The following is a 20150-nucleotide window of genomic DNA, read 5'->3' on the forward strand; positions in this document are numbered from 1 at the left end:
AAACAATTGGAACATTTTCACTTTGAGGTGTTCTCACTTTTGTTGCCAATTTAGACATTTTGGCTGTGTTGAGCTACTTTTGTTTTCAGTAAATTTACAATGTTATACAAGCTGTACACTAGTCAGGTTTCCATCCAAATGTTTCAGAAGTTTTAAGCGAATTTTGTGAAAATGCGCAAAATGGGCACGCGACTTATGCCCGTTTCCATCCGTTCTTCTTTTGCAAATAGTGACTGCGCCGTGAGATGACGGCATATAAGTGTGTCTTTCTGCCACAGCACACAAAATGGACAGATGTTTTTTTTCTTTCAAAAGAATTGTTTCTTCATCTTCCCAAATATATCATACTTTATCATCCGCTATTATTTTTTGACTACAAACATAGGTGTGACGTAGTATCATCCGGTCAAAATGTGTGACGTAGTATCATCCGGTCTTGTAGTGACTTATTCTCAAAACCTGTTTCCATAGCAAAAATGTGTATTTTCCATTTTTCAATACGCTTCAAAATCCACCCCTCCAAGCGTAAAAACTCTTTTTGCAATTTTTGTGCCATTTTTCACATTTCTGGAGTTTCCATTCAGTTTCTTTTTTGCAATTCTTGAAAATTCAAATTCAAATCTGTGGATGGAAAACCCCACTATTGACTTCTTAAAGATGCAGCAAAGCAGCATTTCTTCAGTCTTCTCCCATGAAAAATATCAGTCAATCAGTAATTCTGTATGTCGGTTGTCTTTTACAGGGTAGTGGAGCTCTGTCCAGTGGTGGCTCAGAGATCCAGGCTGAGGATGCCTGCAGCAATTCCTCCTCTCAGGACCGGGACAGCCCGTCCAACTGCCTTTCGCCCGGACCGCTCCCTCCGGCCCGGTCGTCATTCGGACGACCGCTACCTCCTTCCAACCTCGGCTCCCACGCTCAGCCGCTGTCCCTCTCCACATTTGACCTAGACAGGCTGTCGGACGAGCACCTTCGGGCAAAGCGGGCTCGGGTGGAAAACATCATCCGCGGTATGAGTCACTCGCCGCTGGTCCGGCCGAGCACCGACGACCGCAGCCAAGAAAGCAACCGCGACAACGATAACGAGCACAGAGGCGAAAGCGACGGTCACGGCCTCAGACGAAGCGAGCGCGCTTCTTCCCTCCTCAGCTCTCCCGCTTCACGGGCAGGAGGAGTCAGCTCTGGCGAGGTGTACCGGGAGAACAAGAGGAAGCAGCGCTTGCCTCAGCAGCAGCACAGCTTTACCCAGATGGTGTGTTCCAGGCAGGAGCAGCGGCAGGAGGAGAGGCGACAGCTCAAACTGCAGCTGGAAGATATGCAGGTGGGTCGCCAACACACGTGTGGCACAAGTATTTCAATACTTGTGTCAAAAAAATAGACGGGTTCAATTTCGTCCAATTAACACAGACTGCGGAACGGACGCGGTACGGACGCCGCAAGAATAGAACGCGTTCAAGTCTGCGTGTCAATTCACACCAGCTGCGGTGCAGTGCGTCTGCGGTGCGGAAGGGATGCGGCGATGCGGAAGGTTTCCGCAAGCGTTCTATTTTTTCCGGACGCTGCATGCGGATTTTCACGAAGCTGAAGAAATTACACGAGCCGGGCAGGAAGTCTGGCGTCTCACATCAAAGTAAATCTGGTATATTTCAAAATAGAACATGGTTTTTTGGGAGGGAAGCTAGTTATGTAGTTAGCTAGTAGCTAACTACACAGCATGACATGAGTCGAACATTTAAGACAAAAATGAGCTCAGAATAAAGTAAACATGGAAAAATAACACTATTTAAACACAAAACTTACTTGTCCATGGTAGAAGTCCCAGAAATAATGTCCAAAAAGCATATGGATGTGACAAGAGGCAAGCGAGGCTATTGTTTACAAATAGGACTCTCGTTATACACGGTTGTTACTGCATGAAATGAACTCTCCAGCATGAACCCCTCAAGATCCTGTGGTCTGGCAGGTGTCCATGCGGATGCCGGACGGAAAACGCGCCGCGTCTGTTCCGCAGTCAGTGTGAATTGGGCGTTAGAAGTACTGATTCTTACTTCTCTATATCAAGAACCACATCAGGATTACAAGACACTCATCACAACACTCTCTGCTCTTTCCTGTTCAGAAGCAACTGCGTCAACTTCAGGAGAAGTTCTACCAGATCTACGACTCGGAAACGGAAGAGGAGGAGGAAAACCGCGAGGTGGACCGAAGCGGTGAGAGGGATGAGGACGGTAACCTGTCCGAGGACAGTATCCGCTCTGATGGCCTCGAGGAGAGGCACAGGGACAGAGGGCGGAGGCACCATGATGGCCTGTCGGAGCTGGACCCGGGCCTGTTCCTGGACCGGGCCCGAGTCCTACTGCGACAACAGGCCTTGATGGATGGCGAGATGGAGGAGGACGTGGTGGCGAGGGCCGAGGATGAGGATGAGGAGAGAAACGGTGAGAGGATGATGAAGAGGCAAGGCGGCAGGCAGTTGGCGGAGACGCTGAAGCAGGAGCTCAACTGCGCCGTCTCTCAGGTTGTTGACACGGTCGTTAAAGGCTTCTCATCGCCCAAGCAGGCCGTCAGCCACCATCACGGCTGCCACGGCACACCAGCTGCCCCTTCCTCCTCTTCCAACTCATCCTCTTCTGGCCCCCTGCCCTTTGGCCCGCTCCCTTCCCTCACCCTGGACCCTCGTTTTGGCGCCGGCGCCTTTGGCCTCAATCTTCACGGGGACGGCAGCCCCACCTCCAACTACCACTCCTCCAATCAAAGACTCCACTGCTTCAGCGACATCATCGTGCCGAGCCCGTTGGACCCGTTCAACGGTCTGAACGGCAGGCTAAGCGGCGTGCCCACACCCAACGATCAAACGGAGGCGCTGCCGCTGGTGGTGCGCAAGAGTGGCGGGAGCAGCGGCAGCGGTGAGGAGAACGGCGGCACATCTCTACCTCCTCCTCCTCCTCCTCCGCCGCCCCCTCACCACCCCTCCCTCCACCCCTCGCCTCTCACAGCCACTCTTGGCTTCAGCCCTCCATCTTTTCGCCACCCTTTCCCTCTTCCGCTCATGGGCTACCCCTTTCACAGCCCTCTGGGATCACACGGTGGGGGCTACGCCCCGGTGCCCAAGGACCACCACCACATCCACTCCTCGCCAGATTCCATGGACATGAGCCGTGAAACTGTAAGCCTGAGAACCAAAATGGCCACCCTGGGTGGAGGGCACCTCGGTCACCACCACAACAGGCAGAGTTCCCCAAGTCAACACGGGTCCGAAGGTTTGTCTCTGTCTCTCATCAAGTCTGAATGCGGCGACCTGGCAGACATGGCCGACATCTCACCGTACTCAAGCAGCACTGTATCCTTCGCACTGCAATGTGTATTTGTGTGAGGCGTCTTGCGGTACCAGTTGCCGGCACCACTGGCGCAAGGTCTTTAATATCAATTAGTCGCCGCTAATTGGTTCCCTCTTGTTTCTGTGCCGAGAGGTGAAGATGAAAAGAGGTGCGCCAGGTCTCGCAAGAGCGGGGAAGATTAAACAGGTTGCACGTTGCTCTCTCAACTTCTTTTAAGTCCGTGCAGCTCACTCTCACTCGCGCACTCGTGTCTTTGCTTACTTTCATCACGCAGACTTTGTACAGAAGCGCTCAAAGCAAGTGGGTGGGAGGGAAGTTCAGGTCAACGCCTCGCATACAACAGCTCAAAGCTAATCACGTTTCAAAGAGCGGAAAAGACGCTCGGCCTGATTGATGCCAGTTTTCAAAAGGTGTCCGCGTTTACAATGCCGTCTTCCTCCTTAAGTCCGTCCTACACGCACTTTGATTGGTTGGCCTTTGCACTCGGTTGCTCGGCAGCCGCGTGTGCGTTCACGCCACATGCACACGCAGACAGGTGTTTGCAGGTAGCCGTTGATCTTTTCATTCCTAACCTTTCATATGGAGAGCGCGTCTCGCGGTCACATCTGCACGCACGCAAAGACGACGGACGAGCGCACGCGGTTTGAAGAACAAAGCGCGGCGGAAAACAAGACTTTGAACCTTAGCAACAGGAATTCCTCTCAATCGCAACGATTTGATCTCCGTGTTGCTTCAAAGTTCATTTAGATGTTGAGAAAAAAAAAAAAATTAAGATTAGTTAAGCCTCTTGATCCGACCGACTGTTTTGTTTGGTTTGAAAATGCTTTTACATTCATTCAAAGATAAATAAACATTGAAATTACACAATAATTTTTCAAAGATTCTGTTTGGCCATGAACTCATCTTTTGAAAGCAAAAACAAACACTTCGGATAAGACGAGCTGTGACACTTTTCAGAAAATGTCACCGACTCAAGCTTGATAAACGATGGCATGAGAAATGAACAAAAAAAGATGGACCGCAAATATGCATTCATTGTTACTGTTTAAAATTAAACATGGTAAACTTTAATTAATCAAGGTTATTTTTCTGCTTTGACAAGGACTACCAGCTACAAGTCTGAGTGATCATTTGAACCTCACACATACAAACCCTCATGTCTGTTTATTGTTAATCCTTTTGAGCTGAGCAGAGGTACTCAATTCATTTGATGATGATTTTCCTTCTAAGCTAGCTCCCCACAAACACAAACACGCACACACCTGGCTGCAAGGTCAGGTTACAGCTGATGCGGTTGGCAAAAACACACATCAGGATCAGCACACGTGATAAAAGGGACAATGAAGAGCAGGAAGGAGCTTTGTTTATTCACTGGCTCACAGTTACCTTAACACACACTTCGTCATATTGTTAGTCAAATTGGTGAGCCGATACATGAAAACAGGTATTATCCGCTGTACACAGTGACAGGTTGGCATGAATGTTAAACAGGTAATGGCGTCGCTTGATTCCACAATGAAAGATGGATGACTCGCCTCCGCTTACACAAAGTCGTACGACATATTTGTGATATTTGATCGAAACGCACAACTGCAAAGACAAAATGTCTGCTTTCTCGTCTTTGCTCACACTTAACTTTCTTATTTTTTTTCTATTTGCAGCCATATTGGGCCCCTGAGGTTTCTGAGCGTGTGCATGTGTGTGCGCGCACTAATTGACCTTGCAGGGGTTCCATTGATTGCCTCATCTTCACTGATAGATTATAGGGCTGTTAATGTGGTGGCAAAATGGCAGAGTGGTGGTGCACAGCTGTCGTTGCGCACGTGCCACATGTATTATACATGCGCACAAACACGCACACATGGACCAAGATTCTCGACAATTTTCATTTTCTTGGTTTTGACACAGAGCGGATGATGGATGGGAGCACCTGTTGAGGATGCTCTTAACAGTTTTTTGTTTTGTTTTTCCCTATCATGCCATTATGTGCTATATATAGTACAACATTTTACGTTTTGCCTCCTAAAATATTTGGTTTCATTTTATTTATTTTTTTATTATATATCATATTGTTTTATTTTTCATAATAATAATACAAACTAGACTAAGTGCAATTTCTGGACAACATGTGTGGGAATGCTGAAAACAAATTGAGAGATAAATTATTAAATTCTAACCTCCTTGTTACTGGACTATGCGCTTTATCAACTGTGCCACCGAGCAGCAGACACCTGATGATGATGATGTTTTATACATGAAAGTGATACTTGGAAAAAGTTCAATGACTGCCCCATTGAAAACGAATGGGGAAAAATTGATATTAAATGTTAAATTGTGCAAATACTGTAAATAATGTGGGATCAGACGATACATACCATGGGAGGTGTGAATTTTTGAAGCTAAATTTGAACAATGTAAATTGGAAGTATTATGTGGGAATTGTTAGACGGCAAAAAAGTGTGAAGAATAAAAATCACAATAACATATGTTCAGCATTCCCACAATTATATTAAAAAAAAAAAAAAAAAAAAGTCTTTTATGGGCAAATGTTCTATTTTGCGACATTACGGTGCAACAGCATCCAAAGTGACGTTATCAACGTAGAACAATTGTCACAGCAGGTGAGACCGATAAGTAAATCAGTTGAGTAGCAACAAATAATTTGAATAAATTGAATACCGGCTATGATGTCATATATACAACACACGACAAAACTTTCATTAAGACTTAAAGAAACACGTTTATGCCATTTTCTGTAAACATGTTTACGATTGTGGCAAGCACACACTTGATTTGGAATTCCTCTTCTTTTCTTTTCTTTAATTTTGGCACGGTTTCTCTCTCTCGTCTTCTGCAAGCGCTGTGCACACGATATCATGATTTTTGTGCTTAGTGAAGCGCATCTTGTTGGCACCTTAACCCTGCTCCTTCTCCAGATCCAAGAAGGTTTGTCTCCCAACCACCTGAAGAAGGCCAAACTGATGTTCTTCTACACTCGCTACCCGTCCTCCAACATGCTGAAAATCTTCTTCTCCGACGTCAAGGTGAGCGCTCGTACCTTTCCTGTTTCTCTGACCTGACACCTGATTCTCGTGTTTAAACGCGGTTTGTTCACCCGGGTGTGCCTCTCTGGTAATGTTAATTTTGTCTGCCGTTTTTAAATTTAGTCTCAGATTTAGTCCAATTTCAGTCATGCTTGTTAGTTTTTATCATAGTCAACCTCATCCCATTTTTATTTAGTCCATTTTTAGTCACTTATAAATCTAGCATTATTGTCTTTATAAGAAAACGTAATTTTACTTTTCCAGTTTTAGTCAACAAAAACCGTCAACGTTTTAGTCTAGTTTTAGTTAGGACAAACATTTAACCACTGTATATATTTTTTGATCATCAGCTTATATTGAACCTTTTCAGATATAAAAGTATTTCAGATCAAATTTTCGAATCTTTTTGATGAAAAACAACTTGACACACAATTACAGTGGCTATTATGGCTCCATGCTATGAGCTAAAATTAGCCAGCATCCATCTTGCAAAAACAGTTGAAAAAAAAAAATGCTGCATGCTTATCTGCAGAGGTCAGGTGATACTTTCGTCGATGAAAAATTTCCGTCATATTTTTTGTCACAAAATGCTTTCAGACGAAAATGAAACGAAAACCAAAATAGAAACCATTCATTGAGACAAAAACGATAACTAAAATTGACAGAATTTCGTCAATGACAAACGAAAACAAAAATAAAATTTACACAATCCAATCAGAAGGAACAAAACGCGGGTTTAATGTTCAAATATCTTTACATTCTTTGTGCAGCTGTAAAATGAAGCTCAAGCAATTATGCACTTTTTTAAATTCAGGTAAAAACATTTATATTATTGTCAGTTCAACAGTTTCATTGAAACAATAGACACCGTTGTATTAAATTTTGCCTGTTAAACGACAGTTACAAATAGGTGTATTATCTTTTTCTGTATAAAAGTTGAAATGTATGCTGAAGGAAAATATCGACTAATTGTCAATTTAGTCGACTAAAATTGGATTCAAACTAAAATACAATCAGATGAATGAATTTTCATCAAAAGACTATAACTAAAACTAAATGAAAATGTCTTGTCCAAATGAACACTGGTGTGCAGGTAACATGATGCTAAATTATCCATCAAGCAATTTTCCGCCCGTGTGTGCGGATATGGTTGATTTATTTTGAACTTTGAGCATTTGCGTGAATGTCGCAGATGGGCGCTCCAGTCTGTCACATCTTTTGGAGCAACAATTAGAGTTTGTGTGGCCTTAATCGGTCGGCACTGGGCATTGGTGGGGAAGGGGGTGGGGGTTATGTGGCGGTGGTTGAGTGTGTGTGGGGGGGTCTCAACCTCTATCTTGTCATTCAAAACACACACAAGGCTTTCACTTTCATTTGTGAAATTGCAAGTCACTGAAACATCAAATCCATCCATTTCCTTATTCCTCACAAGGTTCGCGGGGGTGCTGGAGCCTATCTCAGCTGGCTTTGGGCAGTAGGCGGGGGACACCCTGGACTGGTTGCCAGCCAATCGCAGGAAACATCAAATCATATATTCATATTAAGAAGGTGTGCATGAACTCAAGTTAAGTTCAGCTGACGGCAACACAGATGGAAGGTGTGTGTTTATGTGTAAGTAGTGGGGGTGGACGATTGTTAGTAAATGACAGCGGGAGTGCACTGAGGGGGGGGCGGGGCATAAACAAATGACAACAACGGCAGCTTTAAAACAAAGCCGCTGATTGTTTTGTGTTTACAGGCTGCGTCGCGTTTTGTTGCAAAAGAGCATACGGGCTCCTTCGTGGATCCGGGACGGCGCATTCAAATGAGTGTGCGCACACACACCAGCTGCCCTGTGGCTCATACGTGCCGTGACCATTTCCTCCAGGCAGTGCCACATCCTCGATGGCTGCCATGGTAACAAGGGTCGCCGGGACATGGAGTTGCTAGGCAAACACTGGGGTTGCTAAGCTCACCTGCTGCCCGTGTGTGTGCGTGTGTGCCATTGAGACTGATGGCCCATTAACTAGACACACACACGTATATACACGCGCTAACACGTTACAAAATCACTGACAACTGATAAAAAGATATTCATTGGCCATATTAGCCAACGATAATATATATATATATGTATATATATATATATATATATATATATATGCGTTCCTTCCGGTCCTTTCACGCAACTCTCTTTTTGTACCCCCTCGTGAGCGCTAATCCAATATGGCGGCGTCCATGGTTCCGGAGCGCGTCATGGCAATGCGTCATATCCTTCCAGTGACGTTGGCGCCAATCATATTTCTGGTACATAAAACCAACGTCGGAATTCCAACTGGCTGGAAATCGCTATGTTCATGACTGAGTTATTTGTTTTGTTTCAAACGGGAACTTGGTTTAACGCGATGATATTCGATGTTAGCATAGCACGAAGCTAGCCGACTTAAGTCCTGTAAAACTAGTAGACATAAAGACCACACCGTAAATCCCCTCAAAATAAAGGTGGAAAGTCGCATCTTGTCCATTTCATTTGAAATCCAGTGTGGTGGTGTTTAGAACGTGAATAAAGAGATGAGGTGCACACTTTGACAATCAGCTGAGCTCATTCACACATCATGTAGACAGAGTAATAATATTCATGGCATATTACTCTATCCATATTAGATATGTCTTATGTTCATCAAATAAAACTTATTTAATAACTCCATCTTACAATTTTAATAGTATAATTATAATTTGATCTGAGAATAATTCAAAGATCAGTGTCTGAGTGAGTGTTTTGATAATAATAGATTTTATTTATAATGCACTTTACATTTATAAAATAAATCTCAACATTTACAGTACAGGAAACAATGAAAGCAATGGAAGCACACAGTAAATAAAACGGTCAATTACAAATCAGAGTAAAAAAAATCAAAAATAAATAAAAATCAACCAGGAAAAGCTTTTTTAAACCTGTGCAGCTAAGGCACTTATAAGTGAAGAAAACCTCACAGTACACACAACAAACAAAAGTAAAAAGTTTGCATACTAAAATAATTATCTTAACTCTGTTTAGTCACAAATTATAGTGTGAAATCTGGGCTTATATAGTTGAACACAAAGCTGCATATTTGCAGGTAACCATGACTTTGTCAATTGTATGAATGGCAACGGAGGGACACACACAGGTTGCTTTTACCTTCAGTTATTTGTTATGCCTGCCACTATATGCCACTGGCATAAATTGAATAATAATTTAAATGATAATACAATAATAATAAAAATAATGATAATTAGTTGTGAATAATATACACTTGCCCTGCGATTGGCTGGCAACCAGTCCAGGGTGTCCCCCGCCTGCTGCCCAGAGCCAGCTGAGATAGGCGCCAGCACCCCCCGCTTGTGAGCAATAAGCAGTCAAGAAAATGGATGGATGGATGGATGGATAATAAACACTTTAATTTTTAACTCCATGACATTAGGTATTTTTTAAAAGTTACTGCATAGCGAACTGAACCGAAAAACGTCAGCACGAAACAGAAATCCGAGCCGAACCGAGGATTTAGTGAACCGTTCCATACATATATATGTATATATGTATATATATATATACATATATATGTATGGAATATATATATATATATATATAGAGAGAGAGAGAGAGAGAGAGAGAGAGAGAGAGAGAGAGAGAGAGAGAGAGAGAGAGAGAGAGAGAGAGAGAGAGAGAGAGAGAGAGAGAGAGAGAGAGAGAGAGAGAGAGAGAGAGAGAGAGAGAGAGAGAGAGAGAGAGAGAGAGAGCGCGGCACGGTAGTCGAGTGGTTAGCACGTCGGCTTCCCAGTTCTGAGGTCTCCGGTTCGAGTCCAGGCTCGGACCTTCCTGGGTGGAATTTGCATGTTCTCCCCGTGCCCGCGTGGGTCTTCTCCGGGTACTCCAGTCTCCTCCCACATTCCAAAGACATGCATGGCAGGTTAATTGGGCGCTCCGAATTGTCCCTAGGTGTGCGTGTGAGTGTGGATGGTTGTTCGTCTCTGTGTGCCCTGCGATTGGTTGGCAACCAGTCCAGGGTGTCCCCCGCCTACTGCCCAGAGCCAGCTGAGATAGGCGCCAGCAGCCCCCGCGACCCTTGTGAGGAATAAGCGGTCAAGACAATGGATGGATGGATATATATATATATATATATATATATATATATTAGGGCTGGGCAATAAATTCCATTTATTCGATACATCGTCATTTTAAAAAATTGAATCGTTGAAGATTTGCTAAATCGTGAAATCGAATTTTGTCTTCTGGATAATTAAAAGCTGTTGTTCTTACGTTCTGTTACATCCAAATGCTTTTATGTGTTGTAATTTTTCACAAGTGGCAGAACGTTGGATGGGTGGTTTACAAGACATGATCACATTAGCTACCAACTACTTAATTGTGGCATTTAAGCACAAATTATGAATGTTAAGATTATGTTGAAAGTGATCTAGAATCAGTATACGTTACTGGTGTCTGAACATTTTGACAGGAATTATTTTTGGATAAATGAAACCTTTAAGTAAACATTTGTTGGGTTTATAAGGTTAAAATCGATTAAAATCGTAATCGTCCTGAATGACTGCAAAAATCAAGATTTAATTTTTTGGCCATATCGCCCAGCCCATATATATATATATATATATATATATATATATATATATACATACACACACACATATCCCGTCAATTACCCATTTGAATGGTTGATGAGCAAAAACTACGAAAAACTACTTGGCCTCATCTTCCTTCAAGAAAAGTGTCTGTTCTCACATTAGCATTTTATGCAAATGATTTATTGTTAAATTTGGTTTTAATTGACATATAATCCACGTTAATCTATCATATATCTATGGGAGGATATTATTTGGCTTAATTTAAAATGAAGCTGGACTAATCCTATTTGTGATGAGCCCGGCTGTCCTTTTACTTTATTATGTGTGGTTTCATTGTCCCATCGCATTCATTATGATCATACTTTCAAATCCGGGTCAGTGTCTCACTCGCGCTTTCGTCGCCGCCCCGCCCCGCCCCTCCCTCCCACCCAGGGAACAATAAGTAGCATGTGTGCGAAGGATCAGGCAGATTCCCTGTAAGGGAATTAGGACCCCCGAATGGCTCGCACTAATTGGACTTGAATGGACTCGCTCGTCTCTGGGAAAGCGCTTCTTAAAGATGAGCCTCTTGTGGAGAATGACGGCGGAGCATGCTGTGGGAAGTGGGTTGGAGCGCACAAATGTTTGACTGCACGCGCACAAACACCATGCTAATAGCCCTCTCCTTCTGAGGAGACACTCACATGTGAGCGCGAAGACTTGGAGGTTGTCTTGAGAGAGTAAGCGAGAGCAATTAAGGCCTCGTTAAGGCGAGAGGGGACGTGGATTCGTTTGACACTCACTCCTCATCTTCACACCCAAGTTTCCCTGAAAGAGAGGCTGAGGAGTGCGCTGGAATTTTTTTCCTTGAGTGGTTGACATACATTTCATCAGCAATCAATTAGTGTCCTGCCCACCTCTTTTCCTTCCTGAGAATTGGAGTTAGGCAGCCAATCAGGATGTGAACCAGCAGTAGTTTAATTAAAAATTATTTCAACACTCAAGATGACAACTCTGATCTATATTTATATGACTGGATAGCCGATGGGCCAAAACTTTTGAGGTGGCGAGGCCGCCATATCGCGCCTCCCAAGAAACATTTCTCGGCGTACGATCTGAAACATTTATAGTATCCAAATTGGAGAACATTTGACACAGTACTTAGTAGAAACAGCATGATTTATGCTGTTTTAAATTTGTTCAACATAAACAAGAGGACTGTGATTGGCTGGCGACCAGTTCAGGGCCTACTGCCCATTGCCAACTGAGATAGGCTCCAGCACCCCCGCAACCCTTGTGAGGATTAAGCGGTTCAGAAAATGGATGGATGGATAAACAAGAGGACTTCAGACATTTTACAACTTAAATACATGAAGAAATTATCTGCTTCATGATGTTTAGTACAGGGGGAAACTGTCATGACTCGGGTCATGCTGGGGTAATGTTTGGGTCTTGACTCATGTCTGGGGTCACGCCAGGATTAAGTTTGAGTTCATGACCGTGAGGTCAAGTGTCTGTTATCTACTGATTTAAGCATCATCTGGTTTCAACTGGAAGACCGCTATGTGATGTTTCAATTGCTTTTATGCTATGTGATGTCATGAGCTTTGTGATGTCAATCTTTAATCCTTTACTTAGTCACAAACCAATCAGATCAATTCACTGTCTGTAGTAGCGTTCTGAGCAGTGTGTGTCTTTGTCGGATTATTACCACTGTCTCTCTGTGCAGCTCTCTTTGTTTCTCGTCTAGTCAAGTTTGTACCATGCCTCTCGATGTGAATAAATAGTTAAAATCTTATTTGTGTCTGCGCTTTGGGATACAACCTTCAGCACATGACAGAAACTTGCATTTTTTTTTAATTTTTGTATTAAAGAATTCTAACTAATTCAAGAAAAGATGCCTCTGCCAAATCTAATATTGGGGTCTAAGGAACTGAGCAATAAAAGAAAAACTTGTTAATATTATTATTATTATTTATTTTTTACTTGTTACAAAATAGTGACCACCCCGGCACAATGGATTGGAATAATGTTCAGTTATAACTATAATTTACTTTTACTTTTTTTTGTTTTTAACTTTTCGCCATGAATCCACCTCTTGCCTGTGCCATGTGTTTGTGCTGTGTGTCATGACAGTGTCACAGATGTGACAGATTAGCAGAGACAAGATTTTACAAAATTATATCATTTTCATCTCCTTTTTGTTCATGAACTGAAATGTCGATAGACTTTAGTCCAGTTTTTAATTAAGTGAAGGACATTTTCGTCTGGTCTTCATTATGCTACGTTCTCACCAAATCTGAAAAGGCAAACTGGAACGCTTCCTTCGCGAGCGTTTCACCGCGTAGTGTTTTTGGAACGATTGCCACTCATTCGCGCTTTTGTGCGCACCGGAGAGGAGGAGGCGTGTCCCTTAGTGAACAAGGAATTGAAGCACTTTAGCAAGTCAACAAAAAGTGAGCAGCGCCAACTAGGGCTGGGAATCTTTGACTGTCTCACGATTCGATTCGATTACGATTTTTGGGTCTACGATTCGATTCAGAATCGATTTTTGATTCTCGATTTTTCGAAACGATTTTCGATTCAAAATTCTTTAATTGACAAATGATTTCTGCTTCAATTTACAGATATGCACAACATTGTCATGATCTACTCAAGTCTGATTTGCAAGAAAAAATGACAAATAGAGACATTAAAGTGTCTTTTTTTGTTTAAACATTTATTCATTTTGTATTGTGTCTTTTTCCACAAAAACAGCATGTGGGCTACAACTGCCTTTTCCCCTTCTTCTTCATTTCTAATTTAAAGAAAATTGATTTTTGGATATTAATATTGTTCGATTCGATTAATAAATGAGAATCTCGATTCTTTTATGAATCGATTTTTTGGCACACCCCTACCACCAACTACTTTCACTTCTTTCCTGGGACTAACTAAACAGTCGTGGTACTATTTTCTACTCTTTTGAGGTACGTGATAGCACTTTCCCTTTTTTAGTGGCAATCGGGAGGCCGGCATTTATGCTAAAAATAGCTTTGGCATCAATAATAAGCACTGCTGCTAACTCGGTACAGTTAAGAAGCAAGTTAACAAACTTACCAGCACTTTATTGATCATCATTCTGTCACAGCTGGCCATGTTGTTGCGCTCGGGGTGACAATAGCGAGGACGCTGTGTGTGACGTGGCCCATACTCGAAGCCGATTGGCTACCGCGAGGCGAAACGCGGAAAAAGTTCAATTTTTTGCACTTTGACGAATATGCGAATATGCGGATTTTCGTCACGAATGTGCGGATTTTCGCTTCTGCGCACCGCGTCCCAACGCGCGAAACGCGTCCTCCGCGCCGCCCCACGCACTTTCGATCCATTGCGCGCGAACTCCATTGACTACAATGCAAACGTGCTGCCGAATCGCTTTTGGTGAGAACGCAGCATGAGTCGATGAAAATGCATACTGATATAGTTATTGTTTATGAATGAGGGTTTTAGTCTAGTTTTAGTCCAGTGAAAAATGTGCGTTGACAAACTCATTTTTGTTTAGTTTTTTTGACAAAATTCACACTAGTTGACATTGACATATTGTTAAGAAATGTCTTTGTAGACAGTGAGCTTGTTGAAAATTTCGACGGCTTTGTACCGGAATGGACGACGAATAATTACCATTTGATCCCCCGAGGTTATTACAACTGGGCTCCAGGGTTGAAGGTAAATATACCCGCAGATAAGACACAGATTTTTTGTTTTTGTTTTAAATATATTGAAGGTTTATAATAATAAATAATAGGTTTGGGTGAGTGCCACAGCTGTAAGCTATGAAATGTTTTTTTGGAATGATGTTTCTATCTGCTTCAAGAGCTGAGATATCAAATATTTAGTGGGCATGGACAATATTGTTGAATTTCCAGGAAAACTTCAGGTTTTTGTTTTTTAGCATCAGGCCTTAATGGGTTCACCCATTTGGCACTAGACATACTACAGCAGGGGTGTCAAACTCATGTTAGCTCGGGGGCCGCATGGAGGAAAATATATTACTAAGTGGGCCGCATCGGTGAAATAACGGTATATAACTTAAAAATGATTGCCGTCAATTATACGCAGATTTTCGCTATTTGTGTGCCAGCCCTAAATTACGGAGCTCAACTGTCATCATCATATTTTTCCCAAAAAAATAATAATACAAATGCAAATGGAACGCGGCACCAATGAGTTCTGGACGTGTTAAATCACATGCTTGGCATATATATTGTTCCCAGAATGCATTGCGTGGCGCAGTTAATGACATTATAAGGAAGCTAATCCTTGTCATATCTATTTGTGTTACCAGTAATTGAATTTGTGTCGTATTAACATGTTTTGTCGGTCTAAGATTTAAAATAATAATAATAATAATAATAATAATAATAATAATAATAATTAAATGAACCGTAACTTTAAGTTGTGTGTAAAATAATGACATCCAGGACGATTCCCCCGTACAAGTTGCATTGCTCATCTGAGGACTGCTTGTGAAATTACAAATTTTATATAATTTGATTGTGGCCGGCTGATTAATTAGTCTAACATTTTTTTTAATTTTTATTTTATTAGCTTTACAAAATCATCTCGTGGGCCGGATTAAACCCCTTTGCGGGCCTGATCCGGCCCACGGGCCTTATGTTTGACACTCCTGTACTACAGCCTCTGCAGTTCAGAAGAGAAAAGATTCTCTGGGTGAATGCGACCTTTGCCAGATGTGACGGGGAACACCTTCATTTCATGCTCGCTCCATCCACTGTGCATATCATTTCATCAAAGTTGGTCAGTGACATATTGAAGTCAATGGGAGGATTTGTGTAGCGTGCGTAGATGCATTGTTAACCTTCAAGTGCAGTGACTGTGGTGACTTGGACAGTGACAGTATTCCATATCTTATGTTTGTCTGTCACTTCAACACGCTAGCAAAAAAAAAAAAATAACAAAGAACCTACGGAGACAATTGATGTTGATTGTGCACATTCAAATTGTCTTCCAAAAAAAAAAGCTGCAGCACGTGCAGTTCTTCAAGTTTGGCTTTCTGGCACGGTTGTGGGAAGGGCGTGTGGAGTGGCTGATGGGGGTCATGGGTGCAAGCATCACTTGACACTTTTTTTTTTTTCCTGATCTGCTCCTTTCCCGTCTTTTGGCTGTAAACACAAAGTGGCATGTCTCACGCTCAGCGCTTTGTCTCCGATGCAGAGCAGCAATCGGGATGAGCTGAATTGCTGTGGGGGAGGTGCAAGCACGTTACACAGTCAATTCTGTAGTGTAAATTTGACTCTATTAGAGTACATTTGGACTCTATTTAGATAGATATGCAGGGTTCCACTGTATACACCAATTACACTTTACAAAAGTCGTTCATTTCATGCATTCTATTCTATCATTTTTCATTATGTTTTGTTTTGGGGGGGGTTTACAGTGGGCTATTTGTCTTCACTAAAACGTAACAGAAAAGTAATTGTGGTGAATTTGGGGACTGTAACAGACTATTGGCATTTCAATTCATTTCGATGGGGGAATATTGATTTGAAATACTGGGTAGCCGTCGAGTTACGCTGCCCGTGCCTCATCCTCATCATTGATGTTACCTCCAGCAACGGACGTCCACCGAGCAGGTCGGCTCACCATCAAGCGTGTCACATTTACGTGTTTGATAGGTTTGAATTAGCTCCATTTTGTCGTCTGCAAGCGATGAATGTCCATGCGGAAACACAAAATATTGGTTCGGGTTCTTCAGGTCGTGATAACATGTTTGTTTTTTAAATTACTGTACAAAATGGTTTGATGTCAATATCAGTTTTAACGATGAAATCCAACTTAAGTCAAAATTGAGGTTACATCGCCAGCGTAGGAACGGAACACAGCCGTAACTCGAAGACTACCTGGTACATGTTCCTTGAGACGCGAGCTTAGTCACGGAAGTAATTAAACTCGGATGTCAAGGTCCTGTAACAGCTGTACTCCTGATCTTAATAATAACATAACTTAATAACATTTCTACTTGGCAGTTCGGCCCAAAACTGCCAAAATTAAAAATAAATGACTAAATAAATAAATGACTAAACAAATAAATTCCTAAATAAATACCTAAATAAATAAATAAATAAATACCTAATTAAATAAATAAATGGCTAAAATTGAAAATAAAAATGGATATAAAAAAGTCTAATTCAAAATATAATAAATATAAATGTATTAATTAGATTTTCACTTTTAGTCATTTATTTATTTATTTAGTCATTTATTTATTTAATCATTTATTTATTTAGTCATTTATTGATGTAGTCATTTGTTTAGTCTATTCATTTATTTATTGATTTATTTATGTGGTAATTTATTTGTTTATTCATTTATTTATTATGTATTTATTTATTTATTTATGTAGCCATTTATTTATTTATGTCGTCATTTATTTAGTAATTTATTGATGTAGTCATTTGTTTAGTCTATTCATTTATTTATTTATTTATTTATGTGGTAATTTATTTGTTTATTCATTTATTTATTATGTATTTATTTATTCATTTATTTATTTATGTGGTAATTTATTTGTTTATTCATTTATTTATTATGTATTTATTTATTTATTTATTTATGTAGCCATTTAGTTAGTCATTTATTTATGTAGTCATTTATTTTGAATTTTGGCAATATTGGTCCTCCATTAGTGGAATAATACTGAGCTGAATCTCCATGGCAAAGTTCAGCAGACTCACACTTTCACACACTTTCACCACGTTCTAAGTGTTGTCGTGTGTTTCCTGACACACAAAGGTGATTTTTTTTTTCTTTTTTTTCCACACACCACGTCAAGCAATTAGTGCTTGGGCTCCCTCTGAGCACGGGATGACTTTGGTTGCGCTTTTGTGACCCCCCGGCAGTTCAACCGCTGCATCACCTCCCAGCTGATCAAGTGGTTCAGCAATTTCCGAGAGTTCTACTACATCCAGATGGAGAAGTACGCCCGGCAGGCCATCAACGAGGGCGTGACCGCCGTGGAGGAGCTGGCGGTGGGCCGCGACGCCGAACTCTTCCGGGCGCTCAACATGCACTACAACAAAGCCAACGACTTTGAGGTAAGACGAGGAACGTTTGCGCACGCGCAACCGTCGCCATCTTGTTTCTCCTTTTCAATTTGCACGACCATGAGACTTGACTTAAGAGTGCTCCAACTTATGAGGGTTTTTTTTCGTTACAAGCTGTCAGAGGTTCAATTCTTTTTTCCTTTTGTTTTGTGGTCCAAAATTTGTCTTCCAAGGAAGCTTGACGTACAGAGCCACAAGTAAAAAAGGTGTGATAGCTGCTGATGAGTTTTCCGCTATCAATTTAACAGCGTAATAACAGTCAAACACAAAAATATTGGCAACCACCTCACAAAACAATGCGTATCACGATACGGGGGACAGGGTTAGTATAGTTTTGGAATTTGCATTTTAGTTAGTTTTGATTTCGTTTTGAGTTGTAGTTTTAATTAGTTTTCAGGGTGGTTCTGGTTAGATTTGATTACTTTTAGTTATTTAATAAATGCTTAGTTTTACTATTTGTTTTAATTTTCAAAAGAAATGTGTGCACAATATTTAAAGAGATGCAGAGATGCGCCAGGAAATGTTATGAATGAATGTGCAATATCAATTCTGACACCTCCTCATAGATACGTGTACGTGTAGCTTAAAGAGGTCCGCAACAATTTATTCTCATAGAGATTTTTAGAGCACACCGCTCATGAAAACACGAGCAAAGAGCTACAGTAAGCCAAAATAGTGTCAAGATGATCACATGACTAACTGGCCAAGTTTACAGCATCAGTCACTAGGCCACGCCCATTCAAGGTAACGCATTCAACACTACACGGGGCTCGACACTGCGACCAATTCACCCGCGAATGCGACCAGCCTGTGCTGGTGAAAATATGAATCCACAGTCGCATGGTGCGAGTACACGTTTTTAATGACTGGTGCATCTTTGAGCCGTGATTCATACCATGTATCAAGCGCCACGGTTTGGGTCGTCCATCCGCGGAACGCGTTGCGGAGGCGAACTTCAAAATAAAAGCCCTCCAAGTCATACATTGACGTCGATAAAAATTTCCTTGCTTACTTGTATTTTGGAATTGACCCACGCAGCGCGTGACATCTTCCGGCTCTCGGCGGCTAGCTTGACGAGTCCTCAAGTGACCGTCGACTTCCAACGTCAACACCACGCCACCTCGAAATTATATTTAATTGCCAATTAAAGATGCTAAAAAAGTGAATGAGTCTGTTAGTTAGTCTGTCATACACACAAGTCTCCGGTGTTAGCAACTAGCCACAGGGCGGGAGCGTAAACAACTGACAGCATTAAGTGAGCCGCGCGCTGCATTCAAATACTGTCGGACATTTCAAATTCAGACAGAAAAAAAAGAGAAAAAAAAAGACTGAATGTATTAACCGTTAATAATCGCAACTGTCTAAATAATATGGGCTTTCTATTCATGTATAAAAGCTGGCATACATTAAGAAGAATCATGGGTGTGTGAAATCACTTTTATTTATTTTTTTTACTTTATTACAATCAATGGTCCACGTCTGTTTACAATACCCAATCATCTACTAGGCTTGTCTTCTATCCACCATTCTAGTTTTTCACTTTCTTTTAAAGTAGGTCAATATTAAAATTATTTACCTGTTTTATTGCAAGCAAATCTTTTTACAGTCAAATATTTTGCAGCTGTTAAATCTTGACGTCATCTGAAAGTACGCTATGCAAATTGAGACAACTTCACTTCAGCAAATACAGTCATGCTGTATCTACCTCAGAAATGGTGCGACCAAAACCTGTGAGGTGCGAACAACTGAAAAAGTTGCTATCACCAGTGCGACCAGTGCAAAAGTTAGTGTCCAGACCTGACGACAGCTGTTTTTGCGACTTGGCTTGTCCCAACATACAATAATTACATGTAAAACTTTATGTCTTTGCATTCTCTTTTATCATGTTTTATCATGGATCGACTTAAACTTGTAAATCAAGGAATGACTAAGCTGTTTTTTCTTTATATGATGGTCAGTAGTGTTGTCTTGCGGTAGTAATTCTTAGGCCCACTTCAAACTTAAGAAATATTTCTGTGTCAAAGCAAGAAATTGAAATTCCAGCTAAGATGGCTGAGGTAGTTGAGGTTAAGTTGGAAAAAAAA

The 20150-nt window shown here is 41.5% G+C and overlaps 1 protein-coding gene across 6 annotated transcripts in view; it reads left to right on the forward strand.

The window, feature by feature from the left end:
• prox1a (prospero homeobox 1a) overlaps window positions 1-20150 on the forward strand; it is a 34466-nt gene that overhangs the window by 3450 nt on the left and 10866 nt on the right. For all 6 annotated transcript variants that reach the window (XM_077513767.1, XM_077513766.1, XM_077513765.1 and 3 more), the window contains 4 exons: window positions 743-1318; window positions 2117-3337; window positions 6272-6379; window positions 17863-18057. In XM_077513767.1, the coding sequence (XP_077369893.1) occupies window positions 743-1318; window positions 2117-3337; window positions 6272-6379; window positions 17863-18057 (2100 nt within the window). The remainder of the gene's footprint in view (window positions 1-742; window positions 1319-2116; window positions 3338-6271; window positions 6380-17862; window positions 18058-20150) is intronic.

The sequence above is a fragment of the Festucalex cinctus genome, chromosome 2 (assembly GCF_051991245.1).
Source record: "Festucalex cinctus isolate MCC-2025b chromosome 2, RoL_Fcin_1.0, whole genome shotgun sequence".
Lineage (NCBI taxonomy): Eukaryota > Metazoa > Chordata > Actinopteri > Syngnathiformes > Syngnathidae > Festucalex > Festucalex cinctus.